At 32.2% G+C, this 23,911-nt stretch overlaps 1 protein-coding gene across 35 annotated transcripts in view; it reads right to left on the bottom strand.

Moving 5' to 3' along the window:
• LOC6501771 (twitchin) overlaps positions 1–23,646 on the bottom strand; it is a 99,669-nt gene extending 76,023 nt beyond the window's left edge. For 19 of the 35 annotated variants that reach the window (XM_032455797.2, XM_032455800.2, XM_044717713.1 and 16 more), the window contains exons 1-13: positions 23,501–23,643; positions 18,864–19,227; positions 11,550–11,580; positions 11,140–11,302; positions 10,569–10,710; positions 7,581–7,722; positions 7,206–7,406; positions 6,836–7,137; positions 3,821–4,044; positions 3,327–3,729; positions 2,571–3,238; positions 1,038–1,448; positions 771–815 (exon numbers count right to left, since the gene is read on the bottom strand). In XM_032455797.2, the coding sequence (XP_032311688.1) occupies positions 771–815; positions 1,038–1,448; positions 2,571–3,238; positions 3,327–3,729; positions 3,821–4,044; positions 6,836–7,137; positions 7,206–7,406; positions 7,581–7,722; positions 10,569–10,710; positions 11,140–11,302; positions 11,550–11,580; positions 18,864–19,176 (3,045 nt within the window). In that variant the 5' untranslated portion in view covers positions 19,177–19,227; positions 23,501–23,643. Of the gene's footprint in view, positions 1–538; positions 551–770; positions 816–1,037; positions 1,449–2,570; positions 3,239–3,326; positions 3,730–3,820; positions 4,045–6,835; positions 7,138–7,205; positions 7,407–7,580; positions 7,723–10,568; positions 10,711–11,139; positions 11,303–11,549; positions 11,581–18,227; positions 18,250–18,863; positions 19,228–23,500 lie in introns of all 35 variants that reach the window. The other 16 variants (XM_044717708.1, XM_014903847.3, XM_044717732.1 and 13 more) reach the window with 10 other exon arrangements.
• Between the last annotated feature and the right edge of the window lie 265 nt (positions 23,647–23,911).

Here is a 23,911-nt window from a genome sequence, read left to right as displayed (position 1 = left end):
CGATCCTTATGAAATTTGGCATATTGAATTATTTTTCCCAAAGAGTAATCTGTACCAAGTCCCATCTTTCTAACTTAAAAAACACCAAAGTTATGCCAATTCCGATCGTTCTATGACAGCTAGGCAAAGTCTCAACTCGATAGCTCCAAAACTGAGAGACTAGTTTGCGTAGAAACCGACAGACAGACAGACAGACAGACAGACAAACAGACGGACATGCTCATATCGACTCAGGAGGTGATCCTGATCAAGAATATATATACTTTATAGGGTCGAAGATGTCTCCTTCACTGCTCTGCAAGGGTACAAAAACCTTTATAACGAAGTATAGCATGTAAAGTTAGCTTCATTAGTTCTAAAGTTAAGTGTTTTTTAAATATACAAGTTTTTTTAATTTTTTGGTAAATAATTTAAATTCCCCGACACCTAGCGGACTGCCGTCCGCTGTCATATTAACAAAATTACAAAATTCAGCCCTATTTTGAGAAATATTAAATATTACTTAATAAATAATATAGTCAAATTTTATATTTCCTACCTTTCTTTCCGCCTTAGTTCTAAAGTTAAGTGTTTTTAAATATAAAAGTTTTTTTAATTTTTTGGTAAATAATTAAAATTCCCCGACACCTAGCGGACTGCCGTCCGCTGTCATATAACCAAAAATACAAAATTCAGCCCTATTGTGACAAATATTAAATATTACTTAATAAATAATATAATAATAAAAATATTACTTAATAAATAATATAGTCAAATTTTATATTTCCTACCTTTCTTTCCGCCTTTTTCAAAATTTTTTCTTCCGCAGCTTGGGGCTGTGAATAAAAAACAAGCTTATTAAAAAACTTAATATTTTTTAAAATGCATAACATTATAATTTTCAATTTAAAAAATAAAAAGAAATATTGTAGTAAGCTCAAGTAAAATATTGCTTTAAAATGTTGTTTTAGTTTTTTTAACACACGATATATATGCAGAAACAAAAAATTATTAAATGTTTTGTATGAATGTGTTTGAAGTTATATACACTATATTACCTCATTCCACTCATTTTCTGTATCAGTACTAGAAGACAATTCTGTTTTTTTGTTTTTGTTTAAGTCTGACTGTTGATTATTAACTTCAGGTATTTCACTTTTCACCTTTTTAGATATGGATTGGGGTATAATTTTCGCTGATGATACTTCGTTTGATTCCTTTCCTTCATCAGTTTTCACATTCGTTACTTCCTTTTCAGTGTTCTTTGTTATTATTTTTGGTTGAAGTTTTGTCACAGGTTTATCTGCTTTGTTTTGGGTTTCAAAAATTTTGGTTTTATCTTCTTCTTTTTCAAGTTTAGTTTTTTCTTTACTTTCTTGACTTTTCATCTTTTTTATTTCTTCTGCCTTACTTGCTGGTTCCAAGTTATCTTCAGGTACTTCAGGAGTTTTATTTTTATTTTCTTCTTCCTATTCCAGGTATAGTTGCAGGTATTTTTAAAGAGTGTAATTTGTTATTTACCAAAAACATATCCAAATCAATTAATGTATTAGTAAGAAGTTACTAAAATGTGTTATATTTTTGTGTAACATTTTGAATAACAACAGAAAATTCACAGATCTGAGAAATGAATTCTGATCTTGTCGTCATAATAAATTATAAAGAGAGTTTAATATACACATTAATATAACATCAAATAAAATAACTTAAGATTTGTTACATTTAAATATGGTGAAAGATATAATAGGGATATATGCGTTTAACCAAGAATATAAAAAAAGCCAATTATTCCTTTCTTTCCTCTTCGTATCTTAACAATTATATTAACTTAGTTAAATATTTGGATTCCAAAGATAGTAAAAATAAAAATCAGCTAAATCGAAAGTTTGGATCATTTATACAGTTTTAATTTTTCTTTTCCACTGGATGGTTTCAGTGTTTCATTTAAAAAAAAACCAAAAGTTTGAAAAATAATTTTTTTTTTGAGAATCCAATTTACAGGCCTGGTAAAACTTAAAATAGCATTTATGGAAATATGTGTGGTCAAGAAGAGTGTACAGTGTATTACAAGTCTGAAGTTTTTTCCAAACAGTATCAAATGCTTTTCTTATACCCGGTACTAGTATATAACTATAGTATTCTTGAGCAGCATTAACTGACGAGTCGATGTAGCTATATACGTCCGTCCGTCTGTATGAAATTTTACGAAGCTATAAGAGATTGATCTATATGATGTATATTTATTCTAGCTAGACACAAGTCATGAGTCAGGAATTCTTTTACTTTCTATCACGAGAGGGAACTTCGGTAAGTATCGTAAAAGTTCGCGTGCTATATGTGTGAATAGCCGAACGTCACGGATCCTGTTTAAATATGTTCTGTTTACAATTATAAACGTCACTTGCATTATTTAACTGTTTATTATATCAAATACATTTTTAAAGAGGGCAGTATTCTTCACGACTAATAGTTTTCTTTTCCTATGCTTTATGAGTTATGTCTAGTTCTGTACAATATTTTTTAATAGTTATTTAATTAAACTCTAATGTTATCTCTTTTTATTTAAAGTTATGCTATTTGTGTTAAATTACCTTTAATTCCTTGTTGGCATCGGATGCATCATTGTTTTTGGGCTTTTCATCCTTTTTTTTGTCCTTTTTCTCTACTGTTACTTTACAACTCGATTCATCTTTGCCAACTTCGTTAATGACAATAACTTTATAATTGGATGTGTGTTCCGATTTTGCAGTGCTAAATGTTAGGCGCGCAATAGTTCCATCAAAAGTTGTAGTTATGTCCTTAGTTTCTCGTAAAAGGGTGTTGCCTTTATACCATTCTACTTTACATTTACGATCCGACTGTGTAAGCTTGATCAAAAGCTCAAACATTTTCGATTCGGTCACTTTCTGGTCAACTAACTTTTTCAATATTTCTGGCTTAGAAGGTTTGCGATCTTCCTCTGGGATGTCGATAAGATTAACGACTTGAGATACAGCCTCCCCCTTTTCATTGCTGGCCACCACTTTGTATGCGCCTTTATCACTTTCCTCTACATCGTTGATTTCTAGCTTTACTGCAAACTCCCCGTCCTTGATTTTCTCTACAAGATAAACGTGCCGTGTACTCTCTTTAACAACATTTGCTTCTTTGTACCAGGTGCACTTGGGCTGAAACTTTGATGCAACAGTACACTCAATTACAACAGATCGTTTTTTTATGATTTTTATAATTTTCGGCTTTTCCTTTATAACAGGAACAACTATTAAATAAATGATATACAAAAAATGAGTAATATAAATTATTAAAGTACAAAATTTGCTGTTTTTTTACGTTTAAAGCTTACTTACTTTCTATATTCAAGGTAAGGTTTGCATTTAATTCGCCCAAGGAATTCTTTATGTTGCATTTGTAAATCCCAGAGTCATCTAATTGCGGATCTAAGAGTTCCAGTTTGATATAATACTGATCACCCCGTTGTTCCATTGACATTTTAATCTTATTAATTTCTTGAATGGCCATACCATTGCGGTACCAAATTATATCTGGTTTTGGATCTGCCTTGACCTTACATTCCATTATAACCAATTTTCCATTATTTTCTGACACAATACGCGGCTTTTCTATAAAGGTAGGTCCTTCGCCCTCTAGCTCAGGTTCAGCTTCTATATTTAGGTTTAAATTCGCATTTGATTCGCCAAACTCGTTTTTTACGTTACACCTGTAAGTCCCGCCATCTGACGCACCAGGATCCTGATTAGTTGAAAATTATTTAATTTTTTATTAATATAAATATTCATAATAAATAATAATGCAAATATTACATTTATGATTTAATTTTTACCTTAATTTCCAAGGTTAGTTCGTATGTATCTTCCGCCACAACGATAATGTTTATTTTAATCTTCTGGTTTTTTTCAACAACTTCTTGACCCCTATACCAAGTAACTGTAGGCTCCGGTTTCGCCTTACATTTACATTTCATGGTAATCAATGTACCCGATTCATTCGGGATTATTCGGGGCTTCTCAATAAATGATGGCGCAAAACCGTTTACATCGCTCGCACCTAAGAATTACATTATTAATATTCAAATTGGATTCTATTTTCAATATTAATTTATCAGCATGCACTTGTTGCTTAGTTTGCGGACTAAGTTTATTCCTTCAATAAGAAAGGAAAGCTAACGTCGGACGGAGCCGAAGTTATGTATATACCCTTGTAGTTAGGTAGCAGCTTATATTAATATATATATCGGATCGTATAAAGGATCGGTCTCCTTATGAAAATTTCACTATTAAATCAATTTTCTAATAAAAATGTTTCAAATAGTCCCAAGCATCTTTAAAAATAGCAAGGATGAACCATTTCCGATCATTTAGTTATATTACAGCTTTAAGATATGGTCGGCCATCTATCATAAAAAACATCAAAGTTATGGCATTTACTGTCAATCAGTTATATGATATAGTGAATCGATCCCGACCATTCCGACTTACATATATACTGCCTGCAACAAAAGAATGTGTGAAAAGTTTAAAGTTGATAGCTGTAAAACTGAAAGCGAAACAGACAGACGGACATGCTTATATCGACTCAGGAGGTGATCCTGGTCAAGAATATACATATACACTTTAAAGGGTCGAAAACGTCTCTTCACTGCGTTGCACACTTTGGACGAAAATTTTAACACCCCCTGCAAGGGTATAAAACCAGCTAACTTCGGGCAAAGCCGAAATTTATATAGTCTTGCAGTTAACAGACAGTTTATATTATTATATATACCGGATCGGATATAGACGGCCGATCCTTAACAAAATTTGACTTTTAAATTAAGTTCCCTTAAAATAATGTGGAAAGCAGCATCTTTAAAAGTACCAAGGTTCTTTCATTTTCAATCGTTTCGATAAAATTTGGTATATGGGCATTTCCTGAAAATGGTCAACCAGGATAAAAAATGAAAAAATGTGAAATGTGAAGAATGTGAAATGAAACAAATGTGTTTTAGCTTCATTTAGTAAATGGGCTAAATAAAGCTAAAACACATTTGTTTCATTTCACATTCTTCACATAAGGCTTTTTATACCCTTGCAGAGGGTATTATAATTTTGGTCAAAAGTGTGCAACGCAGTGAAGGAGACATCTCCGACCCCATAAAGTAAATATATTCTTGATCAGGATCACCTCCTGAGTCGATATAAGCATGTCCGTCTGTCCGTCTGTCCGTCTGTCTGTCTGTCCGTCTGTCTGTCGGTTTCTACGCAAACTAGTCTCTCAGTTTTAGAGCTATCGAGTTGAAACTTTGCACACATCCTTCTTTTCCTTGCAGGTAGTATATAAGTCGGAACGGCCGGAATCGGTCGACTATATCCTATAGCTGCCATATAACTGATTGATCGGAAATGCCATAACTTTAGTGTTTTTTAAGTTAGAGAGTTGAGACTTTCCACACGTGTTATATTTGACCAAAATATCTTGTGTACAAAATTTCATAAGGATCGGCCGACTATATCCTATAGCTGTCATAGAACGATCGAAATTGACATAACTTTGGTGTTTTTTAAGTTAGAAAGATGGGATTTGGTACAGATTCTATTTTACAGGGAAAAGCAATCTGATCTGCCCATTTTCATAAGGATCGGCCGACTATATACGATCCGCTATATATCTAATAATATAAGATGCGTGGCGCCACCTAGCGGACTGCGACTGAACTGCAAGGGTATATCAACTTCGGCTCCGCCCGAAGTTAGCTTTCCTTTCTTGTTTTTATTTAATTATTTCGCATGCAAATCATTTGATATGTTTCCAGTCTTTATATAAAATATCTTTATAAGTTGTCTAATAATAAGGTGTACAATTAAAAAACAACGAAAAAGTTTTTCAGCTAACTGTTATATGTATACCAAATAAGAAAATGCAAGTGATGGTACCGTTCGCATACAAATCATAAATACGCATAAAAAATATGATAGTTTTAATTGAAAATAATTTTTTCTATCGAAAACACAATGATTTTATTTTATTTTTTACCGTTTTTTTTACATAAAGCTCAAAGCTTTAAATTTTTAAAATTACAGGTAAAAAAAAATGTCAGAAAATATTTATTTCTCATGTTATTATTTTGTCCACTCAATACCTTGCGAATGTACCGTTCGCGATCCTGGAAATGCCCATATTCAATCATTTGATTGGCCTAAAATAGAATCCCAAGGAAATCTTTTAAGTCCCATTCTTCTAACTTAAAAAACACCGAAGTCAAACATCGTCAAACACCATGAAACACCGTAAAATTAGACTCAGCAGGTGATCCTGATTAAGAATATATATAGTTCATAGGGTTGGAGATGTCTTTTTGAAAAATAATAAATAATAATACCCTCAGAAAGGGTATGAATACGGGAGAATAAATAGGCATCGTACAAAAAAAGATTGTAAATAATACTTCAAGAAGGCATTGATAAAAAAAAGTAAATACCCCATTTCTTCCCAACTATATATATTTTTAGGTTCAAATTAATTTATCAGAAAACAGCTGTTTTGCGCAGGGACCGTTAAAAATAATTATTGTGATGATGTTCATTCACAAAATTAAAATCAAAAATAGTCATTATTATATGATCGTAAAATAAAAAAATGACAGCAACAACTTAAATTAAATATAATAATCCTTTTTTGACGTTTAAACATTTTTAAAAAACAGTACTAGGTCTGTCGAATAAGTCCTATATGCTAAATGTTTTCAGTCAATCGAAAAGTGAAGTTTATAACGATACTAATATGTTGCGGATAATTCAGGTCCTACTATATAAAATTATGATAATATTTAAAATCACAAAATATAAAATGAGAAGAGTACCTTGAAAATTAAGCGCAATGTTTGCATTACTCTCTCCATACATGTTAATAGCGTTACAGCGGTAGCTACCACCATCATCCTTTGTGGGATTTTTTATTTCCAATGTAAGACTGTAACTATCTTTTGTTATCACCTTGCGTGTCATTTTAGTTCTTTGGTTATTTATAATTTCCGTATCAGAACAATACCAAACAATTTCTGGCATTGGATGTGCCTCCAATATACATTCCATGATTAGTATGTCTTCTTCTTGACGGATCGTTGGTTTTTTTGGAAATCGTGGCGATTTTCCATCAGGAATTCTGTATTAAGTTAGGGGTATAACTTTCGATATGCTAAAAATTCTTAATTTTTGTGTAAATAATCTTACTTTTTCGATCCGCTTTCGAAATTTAGATTTATTGCTGCGACTCCACTGCCGTGCCTATTTTTCGCTAGCGCGCGATATTCACCCTGGTCTGTGGAAACTACACAACTAATCTCTAAACATGCCATGTAATAGAGTTTTTGATCCATGGTCAATGACATTTTGTAACGATTTCCTTCGCTTAGAATAGTCTCGCCATGGGACCTTGGTGCACATTAAGAAAAAAATTTCATATAAATATTTACAATTTCAAATATGTGTTCCTAAAGCGCCTAAAGCGGCTATCATGCATCGAATCCAACTGTTTTTCTCTTCTACGTGTATAAATATACATACATATCGTATCGGTTTAAATATTTAGTTACATTATATCCGTACCATGTGACTGTCGGCATGGGTTCTCCGACGCATCTGCATTCAAACGTTACATTGCCACCATCTTCGCTTTGTCTAATTACAGGACGTTCAGTAAAAGTTGGTTTAATACCATCAGCACTTTCTGGTATGGGCGCCTCGTCGCCTACGAAGTTTAATTATCCATGTTACACAATATACATAAATATGACCAGACAATTCCTTAATTTTAGATCCCCAACAACACTGACTTTTTAAGGAATTTCTTATTATATTTTGATATGAGTGTATATTAGGGTGGATCAATTATTTGATATTATAAACGTCGACCCAATAAAAATCTTCAAAGTTTATTTAGAATTTTCCAGAAATAGAGTAGGAGTTTAAAAATAGTTCTAGCACCCCGCCGAGTAAAATTGCGATTTTAAATTTTAATCTATTTTTTTTTTGAGTATTTAAAAAAAAAGTATCATGTTTTCGTAAATGTTGCTTAAATTTCCTAGGATATTAATCTTCGCAAGTGCGCATAAGTAATCTTAAAACTATTTTTTCTTTTTTAAAAACTATTTTTTCTATAATTTGTATAAATAAAAGTTAATTGAAATTTATCTATTCGTAAATGTGTTAATATTTTGCATACAGTATCTGTTAACTGCGTCGGGTCCTTGCGAAATGCAACCGAAGTGCACAAAATAAATGAGGCAGCTATCTTATAAAGTTATTTTCATAAAATTTTAAAAATTTCCAAAATTTTTTTTAAGTTGGTATTTAAAAGATATATATAGATAGATGGGTAATTTTCATTGTTTCAATAATAATATAACTCAAGAAAGTAAAGCTAACTTCAGGCGCAACCGAAATTATTAGCTTATTATTTTATACAGAGGGCTTACTGAGGCTTCTGTGGCCGACTAGGTAGAGTATGCATCTCCCAACGCTCACCTCGACTAGGAGGAAAGGTTTCTATACGAGCAAGTTTTTTTTTGTATACCCTTGCAGAAGGTATTATAATTTCGGTCAACGCAATGTGCAACACAGTAAAGTTAAAAGCTCCGACACTATAATGAATGTATATGTTAGGCTGGGGCGATTTGTATGGAAGTTAAATAGAGTGCGACCTGATTCCGATTCCTGGGGTTATTCTGAGAAAAAAAGTCCACTGACCATATGTCTATATGTTTTTAACCCAAAACGCTTTTCTCTTTCCTTCACACACCGCATATAAATCACAGTCAGAGCCACACCCTCTTGTGAGTCAGCAGCAACTTCATGCTTATTAAGCACTGCGATCACCAAAGATTATGTGGCTTAGTGTGCCAAGGAAACGAACTAAATTAAAAATTTAAGTTAAGTTTAAGCTAATGAGTTAAGCTAATACGTTAAGCTGTTTATTAGCGGTTTTGGGGTTTTTTGTCTGCCTCCAGGAAATATAAAGAGCTTCCAAATTTTTGCCATTTTTATATAAATTGAAGTTCAAATAAAATATGAACTATAAATAGTATTTAAAATAGTATTTATTTACACAGTTTTAAATAAATAAATAAAGGTTCCAAATTTGTTTCATTTGAACATAAATTTAAATTCAAATGAATAAAATTTTCACTAAAAATAGTATTTTAAAATAGTATGTAGTTACACCGTTTTACATACCACCACCTCAAAAAAAAATGTTCTAGCTTCCTTTGCAATTCCTGGTGATTTTATTATTTCAGAACAACAAAAAGCTAATACCACTTTAATTTAGATACCTTTAAGGACGGAATAAACTAGAAATAGGCATTTGAAAAAAGTTTCCAATTTTGTGAATATTTCATTGATTCGAGTTCATGTGTTAAGCGTATTCTACAAATTAAGTTATTCGGTTAAGCCGTTTTTGAGATACGATGCAGGAAACTTTGTTAAGCACGGTTTTGAACAAAATGCGTTTAAAGTTTAATGACAGAATAAGATTTGGAAATATTTTTAATACCTTATTCTTAATATGTTTTGAAATGAATTTAGGAAAAAAAATAAGAAAAAAATTTTCTTATAGATTATTTGAATTTGCTGATATCATGTTAAATAAGTCCCCACAATTATTACTATTGTACCAATATTCATCCTTGTCATCGGAATCTACATGAATTATAGTTTCTGATCCATAGTTTTTGAATTTTGCATTGAAAAAGACTTCCATACATTTCACATTGAAAAAGACTTCAAAATGAGCTTTCTAAAGAAAGCTATATTCGGGGGAAGCAGATACCATTGCAGTTAAGTAAAAATTGTAAAAAGTTCCAACTTTCTATCTTCAAAAACTGCAAAGTTTTTTTGAAAAGTTGTAGATAATATCAGTTGTCCAAATATTAAATCCATAGTAAGTCCTATCAGTGTAATTTGGAAAAAAAACACCTATAGCACCTATAGGATATAGTCGGCTGATCCTTATGAAGTTTAGTAGACCAACTGATCGGTCCAAAATAAAATCCATAGAAAGATTTATATGTATAGCTTGAGCAATACTAAGGTTATGGCACTTCCGATCAATTAGCAATATGACAGCTATAGGATATAGTCGAACGATCCTGATCATTCCGTTTTATATACTGCATGCAAAGGAAAGAAGGATGTGTGCAAATTTTGAAGTCGATAGCTTAAAAAATGAGAGACAAGTATGCGTAGAATCAGACAGGTAGACAGACGGAACGACGGACATATCGACTAAGGAGGTGATCCTGATCAAAAATACATATACTTTGTAGGGTCGAAAATGTCTCCTTCACTGAGTTACACACTTTTGACCAATATTATAATACCCTCTGCAAGGGTATAAATATCACAAAATTTATTTTTTCATTAATTAAAAATTAACTAGTATTTTTATAATATTAAACAATCTTTTTTTTAATGTGATTGTTTGCCGTATAACTTAAAAAAAAACGTCCTGGGTTGTATTTGTGAAATTTGTTTTATCATGTTAAATATAAAATTAATGTAATAATAAACTCAAAAATGTACTCTAATCAAACTTACTGTCAAAATTTAGACTTATAGTTGCATTGCTTTCACCCAATTCGTTTTTTGCATTCACTTTATATTTGCCAGCATCCTCAACTGTGACATTCATTATCTCAAGTGTTGCAAAATAGGAATGACCGTCTTTGTCAATAGTTAGCTGAAAAAAGTTTAGAAATAAATTGTACACACTTTTGTATTTACAACACTAAAAGTACAACGCTTCGTCTAAAATTTTAGTAATGTCTGTTTTATGTTCAAACTTATTAAACCTATTACTCGTTTAAACTTATTAAACTATAAACATTTACAATGTTTGTATGTATATTATTCCACTAACCATACAACATACCATATGTTACCCATCACATACATAACATACATACATACATATGTAACCATATGTTGTATGGTTAGTGATTATTCATACTTAATGACTGAAAACGAATTTGATAAATGGAAACTATGCGACCAAATTATCTTATATGCACAGAACCTTATACAAGTTAAATTTTTTTTTTTTAAGTGCATATTTTAGATTATTATTAGCTCTATGGCATGTACGTATAACGCTTATGGTATCTCTCACTTTGTGTCTTGACGATTCCTTTACATCTGTGCCGTTGTGGACCCATTTTATGATTGGGATAGGATCAGCGTTTACTCTGCACTCAAAAAGCAGTCGTTTTCCATCTTCTTCTTGTCGTATGGCTGGTTTTTTCGCGAATGTCGGCGCGAAGCCGTCGATTTGTCTGCAACGGATATGGGCTTTATGTTAATGTATAAAATAATATATAACGTAGCTTTAAAACAGTTTTAAAATTGCATTACCACAAATGAATTATTTCATAAGATATGTATTTGATTTTATTTCGGTTAAATTAATACTGAATTTTTAAAATTCTTTAGTTAGTTTTTGTTATTTTAAGGGCTAGGGTAATTAAGTAACAATTTGTTTTAATTAATATGACTTTAATACGGCTAGGATCTAAAACTTACCCTTCGTTTTCATGAAGTGAAAACATACCCTCTTACCCGAAAGAAAATAGTTTTATAGAAATGAAAATAAATAAGAAGCATTTGCAATATTTTAAAGCTGCGATTGAAAATATTATTATAAATAATATTTAAATAAAGTAAAACAAGAAAGGACAATTATCATCGGATGCATCCGAAGTTTTAACTTATAACTTTGAACTTTTATTTAAAGCAGCTAACTTATAAAGCTAATTTCGCAAAATTTTCAAATTTAAAAAAAAAAACCTTCCTTGTTTTTAAACTGGTATTTAAAAGATATATATAGATAGATAAGTAATTTTCATTGTTTCAATAATAATATAACTCAAGAAAGTAAATCTAACTTCAGGCGCAACCGAAATTATTAGCTTTTTATTTTATACAGAGGGCTTACTGAGGCTTCTGTGGCCGACTAGGTAGAGTATGCATCTCCCAACGCTCACCTCGACTAGGAGGAAAGGTTTCTATACGAGCAAGTTTTTTTTTGTATACCCTTGCAGAAGGTATTATAATTTCGGTCAACGCAATGTGCAACACAGTAAAGTTAAAAGCTCCGACACTATAATGAATGTATATGTTAGGCTGGGGCGATTTGTATGGAAGTTAAATAGAGTGCGACCTGATTCCGATTCCTGGGGTTATTCTGAGAAAAAAAGTCCATAATATATATAATATGTCCGTATAATATGTCTACGGTGAAAATCGAGATGGGAGTTTTCGCTTGAAGTTTTCTGTTCGTAAGAAAATGGTATTTTTGTCATGCTCATATTTCGTAAACTAACTGAAAATTTCGTTATACTGTCAAGGAAAAAGTTTCAGCATTTGATACGACCTAAAAATTTTCGGGATGAAAATAAAAAAAATTTAAATAAAAAAGCCTAGCTGCTAAAGTTGCCACTTTCCAATGTAAAAAAATATATCAAGGAGTGGTCTAATCATTTTGACGTGTTCAAAGACGTTATTGAATAATAGTCCAGTAGACTCTTTTGCTCAAAATAGCCCCCGGAATCGGAATCTGGATGCGCCCGAAACATACATACATACATAACGTATACATACATATATACGTTATTGACTTCTGACTAATTCTAAAATAAATAAATACGAGGGTTGCTAGATACATTTCTGGCCTAGGCCATACCACTGTATGTTACAACCATATGTTGTATGGTTAGTGGCCATACTAAGTGGCGTCATCTGACGTTTTCATTGGGAAGTTTGACATGTTTTAGCAGAAACGTGCTCAGAACTTTTTGACGTACGGCCATAATTTGTGTTGTTTACAGTGACTTGAAAAAATCAATTTGGTTGAAAATGGAATTAACTCGTGAAAATTTTAGCGCAATCATTTTGCACTTTCGACGTGAATTAACACGACAAGAGTGTATCGATGAACTTAAATCTTTGTATGGCGATGGAGCACCATCTTATAGCACTATGAAAAACTGGTATAATGAATTCAATCGTGGCCAACGCTCGCTCGAAGACGAAGGTCGTCCAAAAACAGTCGTTGTTCCAGAGAACGTTGACGCCGTGCATGAATTGATAATGCAAGATCATTATGTGACATACCGTGAGATCAACGCATCCTTGGGCATTTCTTCCACCAGCATACATTCGATATTGAATGAACACTTGACACAATTTGACAATCGCTCAAAAAAAGGCTCGTGTGGATTGGTGCAAAAAAAATTTGAAAAAATACAATCGCGGTGTTTTAAAAGACGTTTATAAGATCGTCAAAGGTTACGAACCATGGATCTATGCTTATGAGCCAGAAACAAAACAGCAATCGACCGTGTGGGTCTTCGAAGACGAGCCAAATCCAACGAAAGTTGTTCGTGAAGTTTTTTTCTTCGGTAAAACCATGACCTGTTTGAAACACATGAAACACTAAGTCGGTCAATTCTGAGTGGGACACCACAATTTTTTTGCCTGAAATCTTCGAAAAAATTCGAAAAACGAACAAGATAAGACAGATCATTCTGCACCATGACAATGCGAGCTCTCACACATCAGCTCAAACCAGTGCCTTTTTGACCGGCCAAAATGTCGAATTGATGGGTCATCCGCCATACAGCCCTGACTTGGCACCCAATGACTTCTTTTTATTTCTGCACATCAAGAGAAAAATGCGTGGTCAACGATTTTCGACGCCAGAAGATGCTGTTGAAGCGTTAAAAAAGCATGTTTTGGAGGTGTCTCAATCGGAGTGGACAAAGTGCTTCGACAATTGGTTTGAGCGCATGCAAAAGTGTATAAGTATTTCTGGAGAATGCTTTGAATAACAATAAAACCATTTTTGATCATAAATATTCGCATTTTCATTATTAATCCAGAAAGATGTGTGCAACCCTCGTATGTGTGTACATCAGACAAACACGGACGTTCCGCTTATTTCAAAGAAATTTCCGATTGTTGTTTTATACATATGTCAGTTTTGTGAAAAATATTAAATAACACTGTGCGACAAAAAAAAAAAAACGAAATACACTTGGGAAAGGAGATAGTGTAGGTTGTTAATCTGGTCGAAGAGAACTCAAAAATATTTTTTTTATATTTTTGGAACCCTCCAATTTTTATTTATTTAAAAAAAACCGTTTTTTCGGGACTTTTTTGCGCTTAAAAATTCCTGAACGCGTTTTTTTTCAACCGATTTCAAAATTTTCGGTGTTTTTCAATAGTTAAATGTTGTAGCTTTTGAAAATAAAATATATCTTCGATTTTGTTGAACAAAAAGGACAATATTTTTACACCTGAAACTGAAGTTTTCGACTTTTATTCGTGTTTTTCGGATTTTGATGCCAGTTTTTCGGTACAACTTACAAAAATTCGGCCATTTTTGATACATATCAATGTTGCCTCATTCCTTCTGAATAAAACGAGACGAATTTCATAAAAAAATTATGAAAATTGGTGAAGTTATAACGCTTTTCCTAAAAAGAGTCAATTCAACCTAGCGTGCGCTCCGGAGTACCTGTGCGTATAAGACAGGAATATGCTCTTCTTCTTATAGTGCTCCCATGGTTTTATTGACTTTTTTTGGGAAAAGCGTTATAACTTCAACAATTTTTATTATTTTTTAATGAAATTTGTATCGTTTTATTCAGTATTAAAGAGACAATATTAATATGTGGCAAAAATGACAGAATTTTTGTCAGAAGAAAGCAATATACTCTTATTTTTATACACATTGTTCCTCCGAAGCGCTCGCTAGGTTGAGTTGACTTTTTTTGGGAGAAGCGTTATAACTTCACCAATTTTCATATTTTTTTGATGAAATTTGTCTCGTTTTATTCAGAATAAATGAGACAACATTGATATGTATCAAAAATGACCAAATTTTTGTAAGTTGTACCGAAAAACTGGCATCAAAATCCGAAAAACACGAATAAAAGTCGAAAACTTCAGTTTCAGGTGTAAAAATTTTGTCCTTTTTGTTCAACAAAATCGAAGATATATTTTTTTTTCAAAAGCTACAACATTTAACTATTGAAAAACACCGAAAATTTTGAAAGCGGTTGAAAAAAACGCGTTCAGGAATTTTTAAGCGCAAAAAAGTCCCGAAAAACGGTTTTTTTTAAATAAATAAAAATTGGAGGGTTCCAAAAATATAAAAAAAATATTTTTGAGTTCTCTTCGACCAGATTAACAACCTACACTATCTCGTTTCACAAGTGTTTTTTCACTGTCGCACCGTGTAATTAATGACCACTTTTTATAGGTTGTGCGGTTAAGTAACTTCCCAAACAACAATTTTTTTTTAACCTAAATTAAACATATTCGGAAAAAAGATATTCGGAACTTTTAACATAAAAAAATACGGAAGCAGAGAGGACTTATATTCTCTCAATAAAAATCACACCAATACAAATGTATGTAACAATCGTGCGCAATTGCTTGATTTGATGCCGAGATTGAAAACTGGATTCGGCTTTCTGACAAAAAAACGGGGGAAAAAAACGGTCGCAAGCCCGGGGAAAGCGGTAACAAATTTTCAAAATTCATGAAGTAAATCTTGTTATTAGAAAGTAAACCCCATTTTTCTTGATTTCTTCTTAATACATGAAGAGCCATTAAAGCTATGCTAAGAGATTTCAGAAATCAAAGATTTAAAAAAAAATTTTGGTTTACACTTTGAGCTCACCAGAAACATAAAAATTTATTGAATTTTAACTGTTTTGTAATTCTTTAACATTCATATGTATGTATAGGAAAGTATATGCTTGCACATCACTATCTGTTATTACGAGTTATTAAAACTAAAACTACTAAAAATCTGTTTAAAACAAGAAAGGAAATCTAACTTCGGGCGGAGCCGAAGTTTATATACCCTTGCAGTTGAGTCGCAGTCCGCTAGGTGGCGCCACGCATCTTATATTATTAGATATATAGAGGATCGTATATAGTTGGCCGATCCTTATGAAATTTGGCAGATCATATAAGTTGGCCCAAATTAGAATGCACAGAAAGTCCCATCCTTCTAACTTGAAAAACGAAGTTATAGCATTTCCGATCAATCAGTTATATGACAGCTATAGGATATAGTCGGCCGATCCTAATGAAATTTTGTACATACGATATGTTGGTCAAATATAACATGTGTTATATAACACCAATCATGGCATTTCCGATAAATCATTTATATGGCAGCTATAGGATATAGTCGACCGATCCCGGCCGTTCCGACTTATATACTGCCTGCTAAGGAAAGAAGGATGTGTGCAAAGTTTCAACTCGATAGTTTTAAAACTGAGAGACTAGTTTGCGTAGAAACGGACAGATGGACATGCACATATCGACTCAAGAGGTGATCCTGATCAAGAATATATATACTTTATAAGGTCGGAGATGTCTCCTTCACTGCGTTGCACACTTTTGACCAAAATTATAATATCCTCTGCAAGGGTATATAAATAGTAACTAACATATACGTGAACTAAAACTCCACATTATTTTAAAAATGTAAATCTAAAATTTAAAAATTCACTTAGTAAATATTCTACTAAATTATTTTAAGTTAAAGAACATGTAATGGGAAAGTTAAATTTTTTTTAATGAGTGAAAAGCCAAATATTAGGCAAAAGGGACTGATAAATTATACATACATGTATACATGTATGTATATACATTCTATGTACGTTTTGGGAGCGTCATCTGTGGAATACTTAAAAAATTAGAACATTGTATGCTTTACACATTTCAATAAGAAAAAATAAATTCTTGCTTGGAAACATTTTTAAGAAAAATTCTAAATGTATACAATTGAAGATTTCAACTCTGGATGTTTTCTCCAATGATATGGTAACTAGTGTATACCATTTTAAATTTTTTTGTCATATGCATGCCAAAAATGTTATATATGTACATATGTACTAAAAATATTGTGGTATACACAATTCCATGGTAACTATAATTTATGGTAAAACATGATAAATTTCTTTCCTTAGGTGTATGTTTGTTCTGGAATTTGGTTCAGAGGAGAACAAAGGTTATGACTCAAACATTTGACTTTTGTTTTCTATGTGAAATTTAATATATATTATTTACCCACAGAAAAGTTTATTGAGCTGGCTCACCAGCAAGATTTTATTTTTGGATGCGAGAAAGGACTATAAATTTCTATCACTTCTCTAAAAAAATCTCCGATTTGGCAGAATTTTGTAGATATAAGTTGGTTAGCCTTAGGAATAGTTTGGCATTACAACTTTTTAAAGCACGTTTCTGAATTTGCTGTTCTGTATTTGAGAGAATTTTGGAGGCAGTGGACAATCAGCTAACGATAGGATTTTGTTGATTACTAAAACACATGGGAACCATTTTTACAAGCTGGGATTAAAACTTATTAGATTTATTTTTATTTTGGCATTCACTTTTTAAACCAGCCTAAGTGACGGATGTGTTTATAAAAACATATAAAAAAAAGGTTATACAAATTTTTGCTTGCGGGTTAATCAAAATTGACAATTCCCGATACAAACATATTAGTCTATCTGCTGTCCAAACTTAAATTGGGTATTACCTATTTTCATATTTTCATTTTCAAAAGGACTTAATTTTTATTTAGACATTTTATAAATCTTGGTACACCTGTGCTGCAAATTTTAGAGAGATATTTTTTTGACTGTCTGAATCATGTTTCAGTCAGTGGCATAGAAGTACTGCATGGTAGTAGGATCTATTAAGATGAAACCAATGAACCACTAAATACAAAATTTATTTATCGACGCTTTACTAACATAAGTATACATTGGGGTAAATTGGAAACTTCTTGGGGCCTAACCCACTAATAAGATCCTAAAAGGCAAACAAATTCTTTTTATTTCACCTTAATTTTAAAAACAAACCCGGGAAATGGGATTCTTGTTAGAGGGCACGGAAACAAAACGTTAATAGTTTTTTTAAGTGCAAAGTTTGGTATAAATGGAGCAAATGAAAATGAATAAGAGAGTTAGGTGCTTATTCATATGTTTTCGATGGTATAATATCGACGTACCCAATATTTCTTAAAAACGTTATTGAAGAGATTGATTGTTATTGTATTATCTTGTAAAAGAACATGCAAAAGCTAAAGCATTTGCAAATTGGTAGATAAACGGAAAAATTTATGTGGAAGCAGCGATTCGTAAAACTAAGCCCATAAATGCATTGAATGCTTACTTCTCTTTAGGTTCGTCAGCAGCTAATAATCATATTCGGGAAAATATAACAAATTATTAAGAATTAAAATCAATTATTTATAGCTGTGTTTTATCTATGATTATACAATACGTAGGTAAGACATCCCATGTGGGGTTTCAGCGCTGAGAATCCACAAAGCGTCAACTGAAGCTGACAAAATTATTTGAGCGATTTAACATCAAAACTGTTTGAAAATACTTTGAACTGGAGCTACAGAAATATGCCATTTTTGCGGGCGGTAGGAGACGTCGGAAAAAATGGAAACAAAATTGACCTGCAGTATATTCATAGAAGTCTTTGTGCAAAATCTTATAGTTGTGTCTCTTGGTCTCCGAGTTCCACGCGTTCATACAGATAGACGGACATGGCTATAAATGATCAATTTGGCTGCTGATGCTCACAAAGAATATATACTTTTTATGGAGCCGGAGATGAATAGAAAAATAGAGAAAAATAGAATCCTATGTGTGTGTTCGATAGTCACCAATAAGCTCAATGAAACAAGCTAACAGTTTTTGGCCCTGATATCCCATCTATGCATTGTATAATCGTTTGCAAAATATATTTATATTGCTATTTTATTTTAGAAATTTACAAAATTAACATGCAACTTACGTGTAAAATTTAAATTTATTGATGCAGAAACTTCGCCCGATTTGTTCTTGGCCTTCACTTTATAAAGTCCCGCATCGGCTTCAACTACATCGTCCAGCTCTAATACTACAGTGTAGTTATTATTTCCATCTGGTTGAATTTTAAATTTGGTTCGCTCATCTTCTACAAGCTTATTATCACTCCGGAACCATTCAATATCTGGCTTCGGGGATGACAGTATCTGACACTCAAATATTAACCGATTTCCATCATCCTCCTGATGCAGTTGTGGCTTTTTGATAAAGCTGGGAGCAAAATCTTCAGCCACCCCCATGCTGAGGGCGTTTGTTTAAGCTTCGTATTACTCTGGTATTGCTCAAGAACACTAAAATAATAGAGATAACTTTAAGACAAGAAAGAAAAGCTAACTTCGGACGCCGAAGTTGGTATAACCTTGCAGGTAATTGGTGGTTTATATTCTTTATTTTATATTATATTTCTCTGTCACACTTTGCTGTGGCTTATTGGTATAATACACGGAGGCATAATCTATACCCATTTCATTTGTTGTTCGGTGCTCGACATAAATTTAAAGTCTATTTATTACATAATTCATCATATTGCGGGAACACGCAACATATAATTATCCGTGTCAGAAGCAATTTGTTACTAATTCCAAACATTGGCCCTGTGGATTTTTACTTGTTATAGCGAATGCCTTATTAAATATCGACTGCAATCTATCTTTATTTAAAAAACTTTTTACGGTGCAGTATCGCGAGCTTGCCTCGCCTGGGCGTTCCTATCTATCTTTTGTCCATGGTTTGCGATCCCTCGATCTTGAAAATACATTGGGGCAAAATACCGAAATTCTCTTTACAAACTTGGGTTAAATTCATCGCTCCAAACACCCTTGTGAAAATCAAAAAAACGCAAATAGTTTTAAACTATACGTATCCCAAAGGAAATTTCCTAAAGATTCTGATTTAAGTAAAAGATATGAGCATTAAAAATAAAAGTGCGAAACTATAAAGTTGAAAACATTTCATCCTTTATTGCATCTCTGTGGCACGTAAAAACAAAAAGATATAAAATAATTTGAAAATTAATATTGATTAAATTTTTATTAATATTTTTGAAAATAACGTTCAACGTCCGAATTTCGGTCGTTACATTGGCCTACTACCCTAAATGCAAGGGTATATCAACTTCGGATCTGCCCGAAGTTAGCTCAAGTTCTTGTCTAATAAAAATGTTGGAAACAACCTCAAGCGTCTTTAAAAAAACAAGGTTATGACATATATAGAAGAAGAATATATATTCTTTATAAGGTCGGAGATGTCTCCTTCACTGCATTGGACACTTTTGACCAACACTTGCAGTTAAGTAAAAATTTATATTATTAGATATACATATATCAGATCTGATATAGTTAGCCGATGTTTAAAGCTGGCTGTATATCTAAGATTTTATTTTTGGGGGCAAAAGGAGGCGTTTAATACAAAATTTATCGGCGAAGGTTTCATAGAAGTCTATATACCAATCCGCCCATTCCAATATACTTTAAGCTTAAATGGGAACCAGAATATATATGATAGATATAAGTTAGGAAAGGATATAATTTGGCATCAAAACTTTTTCAAAATACTGGCGCTCGAAAAATATTCAATTTTTGTAGGGGTAGGCGAAGGTTACGGCTATATCGACTCGATATAATGCTTATCAGAAATAAATGTCTATACTTTATGGAGTTGGATATGATTCCTTTTCCCTGTTACATACATTCACACGACTACAGTATACTAAGAGAGAACTAAGAGTACCTTGTATAAAAATTTTGGAAAAAATCCCAACCTTCTATGTTAAACAAGAAAGGAAAGCTAAGTTCGGGCGGAGCCAAAGTTGATATACCCTTGCAGTTAGGTAGCAGCTTATATTATTATATACATATATCGGATCGTATATAGATGGCCAATCGATGTATGAGAATTTTACCATCAAACAACTTTCTAATAAAAATGTTGGAAACAGCCCCAAGCATCTTTAAAAATAGAAAAGTTGTGCCATTTCCGATCGTTCAGTTACATGGAAGGTATAGGATATAGCCTTCCGATCCTTATCGAAGTTGCGCGCGAAATGAAATCTGTGTTAAGTCCCAACATTCCATCTTTAAAGTTATGTTAAAGTTAAGTTAAACCAAAGTTATGCAATTCCCGATCAATCAGTCATATGGCAGTCATACGATATAGTTGACTACATGCTAGGGAAAAAAGGATGTGTGCAAGGTTTTAAACTCGATAAAGACATACTTATAGCGAATACCTAATTAAAAAAAAATAAAACAAAAAATACGAATATCAAGAAAGTAAAGCCAACTTCGGGCGGAGCCGAAGTTGATATACCCTTGCAGTTTATTCGCAGTCCGCTAGGTGGCGCCACGCATCTTATATTATTAGATATATAGCGGATCGTATATACTCGGCCGATCCTTATGAAAATTGGCAGATCAGATTGTCTTTCCCAAAATAGAATCTGTACCAAATCCCATCTTTCTAACTTAAAAAACACCAAAGTTATGGCATTTCCGATCAATCAGTTATATGGCAGCTATAGTATATAGTCGACCGATCTCGGACGTTCCGACTTATATACTACCTGCAAAGGAAAAAAGGGTGTGTGCGAAGTTTCAACTCGATAGCTTTAAAACTGACTAGTTTGCGTAGAAACAGAGAAACGGACAGACGGACATGCTCATATCGACTCAGGAGGTGATCCTGATCAAGAATATATATACTTTATAGGGTCGGAAATGTCTCCTTCACTGCGTTGCACACTTTTGACCAAAATTATAATACCCTCTGCAAGGGTATAAAAATACTTAATTAATCCATGTACTTTTAAAAAAAAACTTGAAAAAAGAAAACATGATGATCTTTGACCGCTCTTTCAGATAGTATATTAATGTGTCAGCGCTAGATAGTTAAATTGAATTCTGCTACAAAGCTGAAAAAGTAACTACAGACAGAGCAACCTAATCTAAAACTCTTTATCCCATTATCTTCAAATGGGAGACACCAAGAGTATACATATTTCGAAGGATCCTCCAAGTGCACGCCGGGGAGAAAAAATTTAATGTTCAGGTATTAATAACATAGAATAACTTTTCTCAGAATCACATATGCAAACAAGTGAATGATGACAACCACATCACCAGATCAAAATCCGGTGGTTCAATTGGCTCCTATTGGCGGCAGTATTAAATATTATTATATTAGCTCGATTAATCATGCCTTCGGTTTTCAAGCTAATACATGGAACAATCGGATATAAATATAGCCCTGTATATAAATATAACATTTCTTACGAAACTATGTATATATATAAAAACTCACAAATTCAAAGTTAAAATTGTCTTATTTTGAAAAAGTTTTTTAATTTTCTAGCAACTAAAATTAAGTTTTGATGATAGATTTGCATACATAAAACTTGATAGATTTAAAACTAAAAGTATGAAAGGCAATGGAATGACGGATTTGTATTTAAGACGACGGCTTAACAAGGCCGTATGAAAAAATGGAAATTTTTTGAATGTTTTCCTCGCTACATTGCACTTGTGTATACTTGCTGCTCGGTACCTAGGAAAATAAACTTGTTGTTTGTAGATATGTATACATTCGATGTGGTAGTACATTATAATCAAAACAAATGCATTTATGTATATTTGGTTGAATATATCGCCACATTTTTCCTTTGCACACGACCCATGGAAATAGAAATTTGATCTTCTCTGTCTCATTCAGCATAAATGCTGTTAATGGAACAAATTTTACTGAACAAACGAAAATTCATGTATTGCATGTTTATTTTTAGTTGTTCGTATTCACCGGCTAAGAATTGAACTCTTACATACATACATAGAAGAACTAAAATGTCTCACATTTAATTTTCTTTCTTCTTTCTTTATTCAAATATATACGCATAAATTCTATATATAAATATCCGTGTGCGAATGTAGTTCAAAATAAAAAATGTGCACTAAGAAACGTGTTAGAACAGTTTAATAATGTTTTAAATCAGAAAGTAACATTGGAAACAATTTTATTTTTTATTGCGAGGTTATTTTTAATAAAAGAAATTTTTTAGGTTTGGAGAAGGTATTAATTCATAATTTACAAATTTTGAATATTACAGAATTCGGAAAAATCGAAAATTAAAAAAAAAACAAAAAAAAACACCCTTATTTATTATATTATATTTATATACATATTATATATATTTATTGATATTATTTATAAAAAATTGTTTTGGCAATTGTATATAACTGTATCTTGTTATAAAAAAAAGTCAAATACATTTTTCTACTATATACTATACATCCAGTACATAAAAAAAATCATCATTTTATTTTAATGTGCGCACATTTTTACATACACTTAAATGAATAATTTTTCTAAAAATAGGCCAACATTTTTACGTCAGGAAAAAGTAAGAAAATCTACGTGAGTAATTTTTTGTAATGTAGACTTAATACCAGAAATCCGATATAGAATACATGTACATATTTGTATAAAGTTTATATTATAAATGCTTTTATATAATTATTTTTCAAGAGTTTTATATTCCTAACATTTTTTGAGGTCTTGGTTTATGGTACATACAACTAGACTACAGGTAACACTTCGAGCGCACCACGAAATTTAATTTATACGAAAACGAAGCGAACTTCACGAGCTTTTATCTATTACTGGCACATCCAAACATTTTCACTTTTGATCGGGAAGATTTGTGGCAACTATTCGGTGAATTCTAATGGGCATGCGCAATTTTCTTCAACAGAAATGTACATATAACATACATATTTGAGGTTGTAGGGGTGTTCTGTTTTTCCATTAATTTGTTGTATTTATATATATTTATTTTTAAATTAGTATAATTAAATTTACTTAGGAGGTAGCACAGCTATAAACGTAAAAATAAACTATTTTTGTACATTTCCATGGTATGCCGATTTTGTCCAGATTTACTGAGGGAATAATATCCCAAATATTATGGATCAGGACGACGAGAAA

The sequence above is a fragment of the Drosophila ananassae genome (genome assembly GCF_017639315.1).
Source record: "Drosophila ananassae strain 14024-0371.13 chromosome 4 unlocalized genomic scaffold, ASM1763931v2 tig00000061, whole genome shotgun sequence".
NCBI classification, from domain to species: Eukaryota; Metazoa; Arthropoda; class Insecta; order Diptera; family Drosophilidae; genus Drosophila; species Drosophila ananassae.
This window is presented reverse-complemented; position numbering and strand designations above follow the sequence as displayed.